General features: G+C 35.7%; 1 protein-coding gene and 2 long non-coding RNA genes across 5 annotated transcripts; 2 read left to right on the forward strand and 1 right to left on the reverse strand.

The window, feature by feature from the left end:
* The first annotated feature begins 1,405 nt into the window (after positions 1–1,405).
* LOC147559069 (uncharacterized) lies at positions 1,406–2,778 on the forward strand. The gene is made up of 3 exons (XR_015234483.1): positions 1,406–1,492; positions 1,658–1,752; positions 1,971–2,778. It is a non-coding gene; the product is annotated as an uncharacterized LOC147559069 (long non-coding RNA).
* Positions 2,715–8,852, reverse strand: LOC147559070 (uncharacterized). Of its 3 annotated transcripts, XR_015234482.1 has the most exons (3): positions 6,573–8,817; positions 5,547–5,601; positions 2,715–3,274 (listed from the first exon to the last, which is right to left on the reverse strand). XR_015234482.1 is itself a non-coding variant. In XM_086660840.1 (2 exons), the coding sequence occupies exon 1, from the start codon at positions 8,699–8,701 to the stop codon at positions 6,596–6,598; it is 2,106 nt and encodes a 701-aa protein (XP_086516966.1). In that variant the 5' UTR covers positions 8,702–8,852; the 3' UTR covers positions 2,715–3,274; positions 6,573–6,595. The 3 variants fall into 3 exon arrangements, 2 of the variants coding, with proteins under 2 accessions (XP_086516966.1, XP_086516967.1); XM_086660840.1 differs by lacking the exon at positions 5,547–5,601 and having other exon boundaries at positions 6,573–8,852; XM_086660841.1 differs by lacking the exons at positions 2,715–3,274; positions 5,547–5,601 and adding an exon at positions 6,248–6,356.
* LOC147559071 (uncharacterized) lies at positions 2,792–8,734 on the forward strand. The gene is made up of 2 exons (XR_015234484.1): positions 2,792–4,026; positions 5,419–8,734. It is a non-coding gene; the product is annotated as an uncharacterized LOC147559071 (long non-coding RNA).
* Positions 8,853–9,097: the final 245 nt, after the last annotated feature.

Consider the following 9,097-nt stretch of genomic DNA (forward strand, 5'->3'; position numbering starts at 1 on the left):
CATGATCATACGTTTGAATTTCGGGTGAGAACTTTTTGAGTAAAATATATTTGATTTTGAGTAATTTATCATTTGTCCTGAAGCCTCACAGAAGATGTTGATGATGATTTTAAGGCTCGATATGTTTTCCAGCGAATTACGACCGAAAATAATACAATCATCTGCAAACAGTAGATGGTTGATCTCGAAATTATTGTTGTTACTCGGGAAACCTTGGAATTTTTTGTTACCGTTTTTCGAGTTGATGAGACGGCTGAGCTCTTCCATAGTCAGAGTGAATAGGAAGGGGGAAAGAGGGTCTCCTTGCCTAATTCCTCTAGTAGGGAAGAATTTCTTACTAGGACGCCCGTTCACTAGAACTGCTATAGAAGATGTCGAGATACAGTTATATATCATGCTTATCCAGTGCTTTGAGTATCCTAAGTTCCTCATTATCCGTTAGGAAATTCCACTCCAGTCTGTCAAACGCTTTTGACATGTCAAGCTTAAGGCCAAAATAACCTTTAGCGCCTTTCATCTTTTTGTAAGAGTGGATGATCTCCTGTCCAATGATGATATTATCTGATATTTGTCTGCCTGGGACGTACGCCGCCTGGAAAGGGGAGATGATGGTGTTTAGAGTTTGTTTTAGCCGATCAGCTAAAATTTTTGTGATAATTTTTTATGAGGATCAATCACTTGTACCAACGTGTTTATAGTTAAATGACTAATTCTATTATTTTCATGAAAACAGGCCCACCAGTTGTTTCAAAGGGACGCACAACTCGTCAATGTGTAAAAGCTTGCACTGGCTAGTAGTAAAATTGAGCATAAGGCGAAAACTAAAAAGAGAACAATTCCTCGTAAAATGGTTGGACCGACTAGAGAAGATCTAAAACTTGCAGAGTGGCCTGAAAGTATGGCCTTTATACTCTACACTTGTTACGATTACACTTTTATACTGGTATTAAAGAAATGTGAGAATAGTCCCACATGGGAGAATGGGTATCTAGCAACCAAGAATATAAGGTTTAGATCCTCTCCACTCATTGCCAATTAGTTTTGAGTTGGATGACCACAAACTTAACATGGTATCAGAGCTAGGCCCACACGTGATAGGCTTAAAAGCACACGTGTTCCACGTTGCCTAAAGAAGTACACGTGTTAGGCTCAAAAAACGCCACACGTGAGGAGGCGTGTGAGAATAGTCCCACATGGGAGAATGGGTATCTAGCAACCAAGAATATAAGGTTTAAATCCTCTCCACTCATTGCCAATTGGTTTTGAGTTGGATGACCACAAACTTAACACTAACAATATTAGGGAAAAAACGGACTGGTTTGATCGTGTTAGTCTGTACTTAATTTATCCAGTATATTCCTGATTGCCTTATAAAACTGTTTCGCAAATGATTATCGCTTGGTTTGTGGTGATCTTGGTTACGACTTACAAGGTGACAGGCGAGATCCCATCAAAAGTATTTTCAAGATTTTCTTCATTTAACATGACAAGAGTAAGTTCCTCTTTAAACTTCTTGTTTCTTATAATCATATACTTCGATAATGATAGCTTATCATGATTATAGAACATTCTTGATATCGATAATGGTAAGACCAATTTGGAGGCGTTGGAAAAAACAAAAAGTGAATATGGATTGAAGTCATTCCCTTCTTAACAGAATCAATCTCATAAGAAGAAACACCTGCAAAAGGAAACTTTCTTGCGCAAGTGCGTATGCAACTACGAACAGATCTACACCGACCTATAACTAAGGTAACTAACTTCACGAAAACATGATCAACCATTTTCATTCAAAAAGAATTTCAAATGCAAGCACCTAATAGTAGTCGAAAGACACCATTCTACTTGAAACCCTTTTTAAAGATTCTTGTTTTCTGATTTTAGATCTATGGTTTTATGTTCTTCGCGCAAACTTTGTCTCAAAACTAGACCAGTGGCTATAAACTTAACTTCTGTATTCATGTACTCAGGGAGCTATTCTTAAACGTAGGAACGGAGACTAATGGTTATTAGTCGAATCAGTCTTGTGTTGTTATTGTTAGTTGAGAGGCCAGAAGCAACTCATTGGATGAACTCCTTTGCTATATGCTGGTGGTCTAGGTCGAAATTGAGAAGACATTTTAATTATATTTCTCTCAACAATTTGAGATGATTATGACATTCCTATTTTGACTAATGAAAGAGGAATTGCAGTTCATCAAGTTTAGTCACTATCAACAATCAATTCTTTGAAGTTCAAAGAAAAAAATGGTTTTTGATTATATTTCTCTAAATTCTGTCCCTTCACCTAAATCGTCGTGGGAGTTTTATTGGTCTACGAGTCGGGTCATTGTCATTAATGAAAACTAAGTTGGGAAGGACTGAGAACCAACATGGTAGGACCTCAGGCTTTATTACCCAAATCACATGGTACCCCCAGCATAAACTTCTCTATCTTTTTCATTATAGATTCATCTTTCTCTCGACTTCTTTATCTCTCTTTACAGCTAACTCATCATCTTCTTTTCTTTCTTTATATTTTAATGAAATCAAACAACCCGAAACAGGGTTTTGGACAAAGATGGTGAATTTGGGATTCTAATTTTTAACAAAGATATTGGGGTTTTGAGGTTCCTTCTTCGATTAGTTTCCCTTGATCATTTGTTTGATTATGGATGAAGAGAGATTTTGTTTTGATTATGGGTGAACAGTCCAAATATATAGGTCATTGTTCATTGCGTTTAATTATTGATGATGTTTTCATTATTATAATTTGTTTTCAATAATGTTACAAATAAATGAAGAATTTCTCTTAAAAAGGGTTAACCTTAAGTTTCACAACCCTATCTAGATTACTTCTTCACAAATCCTCAACATAAGAAGCTAAACGATGATTCAGAGTACATAATATGACATTCCGACCCTGTTAGGAAAAAAGTAATATGCTTACATAGGTTTGGGGGAGTTGCGGTGATGCACTGAGATGTTGCGGTACCATATCTGACGGTAGGCATGTGTGTATGGCCCGTTAGAGAGATAATACCCGATGACTGCGTATCTTCAAACACTGAAAAATCATCTGACACAGTTTGTGTATGAAAAGTGAATCTTTGACTCTATCTGACCTTCTGTGTCATTATAGTTCTCTTTAGGCAGATCTCAACTCAAGGTACAACTCACTCTAGCCGCCCTTCGTACTTTGTATCACTGAGCATAGCAGGGTTCAGATATAGTCTTTGAACAAACAAAACTACAAAGATGTTGGAATACTCCAAAAACGGTAGACACCGTCGAACTGTAAAGCAAATAAACAACTCAATTAATTTGAAGAATAAGAAGCAAAAAGAGGAAATACTTAGCTATCATCAATGGGCAAACAATCATTTTGAAGAACTCGTGTAGGAAAAAAAGCTTGTGAATCTAAAATGTCAATTTCTAGCTTTAGAAGTTGTTGTAACAAAAAAGATAGCTTTAAAAGTTTGACTTCGAAACACTAAAGTACACATGTCTCAAATAATTAAATCACAAACATCCTAACAGATTTCGATAATAATTCATTAACTTCTCAATCTAAACAATACAAAAACAAGCCTCACCAACTCTACAATATCAATATAATCACAAACATTTATTACTTTTGTTGAAATCAACATTCAAGTGGATGAATTTAGTAATAACCAACTTGTTGTCGATACCCTTATCAGATACTATTGGGTACCTGGAGAAAATATACATCAAAAACCATACCTGCATTCTGTAATTAATCAGTTCAGATTTTTATACTTCCTCCTATTACACAATACATAAGTCCAAACAGTCATAAAAGCTACCATTGTGATCCAATTTCTCTTTTTTCTCGTTGTCTAAACTAACTCGTCTAGATCTGAATAGTCTGAATCATATCGACCAAAAACCATATCTGCATTCTGTAATAAATCATGCAACTTGCATCCTCAATCAAGAAAGAATTGATAACTTCCACTGATGGCCAATAATTATGGAAATCACTCTGACGTAAGAGAATCGAACTGTGTAGTTAAAGATTGTGTGATTATGCACAGTGGCGAGGCCAGAAATTTAGACCAATGGGGGCACTTTTTAGTTATAATTCTTCAAAAAAATGAAACGTACTTACTAAAAATATACTTCTAGTGATTCATTCAACCCAATACCATGTCAATGTAGTTGAAGCGCAAATTAGATTTGAAATAACGATAGAAAAATTGAAATAAACATTACGGTAAAAAAAATTAAAATATTTATGTTGCACGCCTTAACCGAAAGAATGAAAATTATTTATAAACGAAAGTAAGTGTTATCAACTTCTTCTTTGATATCATCTTGTTTTGAACTACTAATGTCGTAAGTTTATGAAGATATATATTTATGTTTGTAAACTGAAAGAAGCATTTATAAACGAAAGTAAGTGTTATCAACTTCTTTTTTGATATCATCTCGTTTTGAACTACTAATATGCAAAATGTAAGAAGATATATATTTATGTTTTTAAATAAGATTAGGTTTACGTCGCATCCATAGGAACCAACAGATCCCTCTTGGCTAACACAAAAGAACTGAATGAGTAATAAAGATTATGCAGATTTTGCAAAGAAAATAAAGAAGATGAGGGAGAAGAAATAGGGAGAGATATTAACCGACTTATATATAAGATGTAATCCGTGGGAGAAAAAAAGTAGGGAGAAAAATACGTGGATAATAGTTATTGTGGGGTTATTCTAATCAATTTGGGTCCATTTACACTAATACTCATTTACTTTGAGTCAGTTTACACGAAAATAATTTGATGTTATATAGCCGTCCGATGGGATTATTATCAAACTCCCAATCAGGGGCGACCAAGGCACAAAGCTGCTTTGGGCCCCAACCTGCCTGAGGGCCTCCAGGTAAGAGTTTTATAGGCAGTGTCTCTATAAATAAACCTATGACTAGAATTCAAACAAGATTTGTATTATAGCTTAGTGGTCAGGCGCTTAGCTTGTAACCTAAAGGGCAGAGGTTTGATCTCCATCTAAAGCAACACTAAAATTTTCATTTTCATTCTTTACATATTCATTCTTTACATATACAAAAGGTATACAAAAAAGGGTCCCCATCTTCTATTTTGCTTTGGGCCTCACAAATGGTTGGGCCGGCTCTGCTCCCAATAAAATGGACTAAATGATTAATAAGCCCTACAAAACCTGAGTATGTCATTTGAGGTTAGCAGATTACGAAAGGAATAAAATAAAATGAAGCACGTTGGTTTTGAACCCGTGACTTCATTTAGGATGGATATTGCATGTTCGGGTTATACTAACTCAGCTATGGACAATGTAAGATAAAAAAATCCGTCCATACTCTTTGGCATGCATCTCTGTGCGTAGAGAGCTAAAGACATAGGGGCTGTGGGGGCATGTGCCCCCACTTGCCCCTATGTAGCATCGCCCCTGATTATGCATTCGTAAGGTGTAGTTGCATCGACTCCCAATTCCCAAATAGAGTCTGGACCCGATTAAACCTCCTTTTATGTCTAGCAAAAAAGCATGTCACATCCAAAGAAGATTTACCTTCTTCGAGGGGCGAAAAACATTAGAGGTCCTTCCACCATCTTTATCTTGTTATCTGTCACAATTCAGTAGGCATATTACTGGGTCTAACGAAAAGCTTTTTAAGTTCTTGCATCGCAACAAATTCGTTAGCATTGAAAATCAGCTTTGAAACATTTATTCAAGTTGTATACAAACAACCAATCTAATATGAAAACAGTAACTAGTTGAAGAGCTGTTTGTTAACTTGTTTAACGTTTTCCAAAATACAGTAGAAGCTAGACCAGTTATAAATACAAGACCAAATCAACCGAAAGTCAAACGATCAAGACAAAATCAACTTTTCCAACTTCAATTATATGACTCATAAACCAGAGAGTAGTATACAGTACGATTATGATATAATAAGTAAGGTTTCAAAGGGATACAGGGGACATCGACTTACAATCATTCCTGGACTCTATCAATTCTTTGGGTGGCATACAATTTTAGGTTTTTGACATGCTCCACAGAAAGCAATTTACAGACAAGCTAGGGAATAACGGCATCGCTAGAGGACATTTCTATTTTCATGCATTTTCTGAAACAGTTACATTGCCACATCAAACCTCATTTTGTCAAAGAAAACCATGAGTAATCTCGTCTTATAAGTGATACAATCCGGAAAGCAATCAGATATTATTTTTCTCTATTAAGAAGATGAAAGGAGGATGAATGCAAATAATCGGCAATTTAAAATAAGTACCTTGATAATAGAAAGGAAGTATGTACATGAAGAAAGCATTTTGGAGACTTCCATGATTTCAATCAAAATCTACGAAAACTATGTAACTCCGCAGTCATTTAAACGGACATTGCCTACTACAAATTTGCAGCACATTTGAATTATTGATTAAACAAAAAGAATAAGTTTTTCACCTATTGACAATAACATGAAGGCTAAAAATGATATCTCTCTTTTTATACCCATCTCACATAGTTCTTGTCTTCCACAATATAAGAACAAGAAATCTAAAGGATAATATAAGAATGAGGATCTCAACTTACAATTGCATATTGACTCAATCGCTTCACCTGTTGGTTGACAATTTTAGGTTTTTGAGTTGCTCCCTGGTTAGTAACTTTACGAAGGAGGAAATAACGGCATCGCTAGGGGAAAATTCTCTTTCACGCATCTTCTGAAGCAATGGCATTGCCTCATCAACCTTACGTTTTTGAAGCAAACACAGAATCATAGTATTATAAGTGATGCAATTGGGTAAGCAACCCTTACTTTCCATTTCACTGATCAATTTGTAAGCCTCGAACAACATCCCGTTCTTGCAATGGCCGTTAACCATTGTATTATATGTTACAATGTCAGGCACTAATCCTTCGTTTGAGATTTTATCATATAATTCTTTTGCTTTTTCATATTTTTCCGCCTTGACCAACCCATCAATTAGCATATTATACATTTCAATACTAACTTTAGAGGCATTACCCTCCACCTCCATTACCTGAAACATTTCTATTGCTGTGTCAATATCTTGGTTCTTACAAAGGCCATTAAACAATGAGCCAATTGTGAATAGATCTGGATTTAACCCGCATGTTTGCATCTCAATGAACAACTTTTTTGCAGTTCCAAATCTTCCACCCTTGCCATGTCCAGCTATTAGTATAGTGTATGTGTATTCATCGGGTTTACATCCCTTCTGTTTCATTTTCGCTAAAAGTTGCATAGCTTCGTCCAACCTGCAACTTTTACAGTAACCATCTATCAAAGTATTGTACGTGACCTCATTAGGTTCCAATCCTGTATCTACCATTGAACCAAACAATTTCACTGCCTCCTCCAGTTGACTAGTCAAACAAAACCCATTAATCATCGTGCTATATGTAACTAAATTAGGTTGTACTCTCAATTTGGACATTAATTGAAATAACTCCCAAGCATCTTTCATCATTCCTTCTTTGCAGATAGAATCTACTAAGATGTTGAATGTCACTATGTTGGGTGAAATCCCATGGTCCACCATTTGATCGAAATATTTTCTTGTTTTCTTCCATTGCCCGCTTTGGCAAAATCCGTGGATTAGAGAACTATAAGTCACCACATTCGCCGTAATTCCTTGACTAGACATTTCTTCAAAGAGTTTAACTGCTTCACTTAACTGTCCACATTGGCAAAGACCATGGATTAGAGAATTATAAGTCACCACATCCGCCGTAATTCCCCGAGTAGACATTTCTTCAAAGAGTTTAACTGCTCCACTTAACTGTCCACATTGGCAAAGACCATGGATTAGAGAACTATAAGTCACCACATCCGCTGTAATGCCCTGAGTAGACATTTTTTCAAAGAGTTTAACTGCTTCACTCAACTGTCCACATTTGCAAAGACCATGGATTAGTGAATTATACGTCACAACATTCACAACAATTCCTCGAGTAGACATCTCGTCAAAAAGTTTAACTGCCTCACTGATTTGGCTTAATTTGCAAAGAGCATGTATTATCACACTGTATGTAACAACATTAGGAGACAAATTCCATATTTTTACCATCTTGGTTTGGAATTCTAAAGCAAGACCCACTTCACCAACTCTACATAGGCCAGTTATAAGTGTTCCACACGTAACAATATCTGGTTGAATCCCAGAGTCAGTCATTTTATCAAACACTTCTAGGGCAGCACTAATATTTTTCTGCAGACACAGTCCTCTAATAAGTGTATTATAAGTGATCAACTCAGGCTCATACCCACTCTTCAAACATTTTCCCATAACACAGAATGCATAGTTTACATGGCCTAATTGACAGCAACAGTTGATCAAAACATTAAATGTAAAGAAATCAACTTGGATTCCAATCAAACTCATCTTATTATACAGGGTAATCACATCTGAGTAGGATCTAATTTTGGCAAGTGATGTCAATAGTTGATTAAAGGTATAGGTAAAAGGAATTGGTTTAATGGAAACCAATTTATCAAAGTAAACAAGGGCATTATCAAAATTTTTAATATTCCCAGTCTTACATTGATCTATAACAAAACTTTCAAATTGGGTAGGAATTGCTTTAGTTGAAGAACAATGATAATAACTTCTCAGTATCTTTTCTGGTTTTAGAATGAAAGTGAGAGAATGATTGAAGTAAGAAACTACAACTGGTCTTTTAAAAAGGACTTCCATTTTCTTCTTCAGTGAGATTCAGAAACTGTCCACATGTATATAACCAAGAAATTCGTCTAATTCATAGTTTTGGTCACTTTTCACGAAAATTTCATCTTAAGTCCTTTAGTGGGTCTCTCCCCATTTTACGCTTCTGCCACTCAGCCATCTCAATATGTTTGGTGCTTCACTAACTTAAAGTTGGTCTTATTGCAACAAAAAGAATTGAAGTTGGCCTCGGTTTGACAAAGAGAGTAATATGTTTGATTGTCAACTGTTTATCACTTTGAGGAGGGGGCAGTCAATTGTGACCTTGGTTGCCATTCCGAAATCTAGGAACGTCTGCAGCATTAAATTGCATTATTCATAGTGAAGTCAAAATACTTTACGTAATTAACAAAAATATATTATACTTTT

The sequence above is a fragment of the Eschscholzia californica genome, unplaced genomic scaffold (genome assembly GCF_041429995.1).
Source record: "Eschscholzia californica isolate CP2 unplaced genomic scaffold, dmEscCali1.0.p SCAF_2, whole genome shotgun sequence".
Taxonomy (NCBI): Eukaryota; Viridiplantae; Streptophyta; class Magnoliopsida; order Ranunculales; family Papaveraceae; genus Eschscholzia; species Eschscholzia californica.

Coding starts and splice junctions, on each gene's coding strand:
- LOC147559070 (XM_086660840.1), bottom strand. CDS start 8,701: ATGGAAGTCCTTTTTAAAAGACCAGTTGTAGTTTCTTACTTCAATCAT.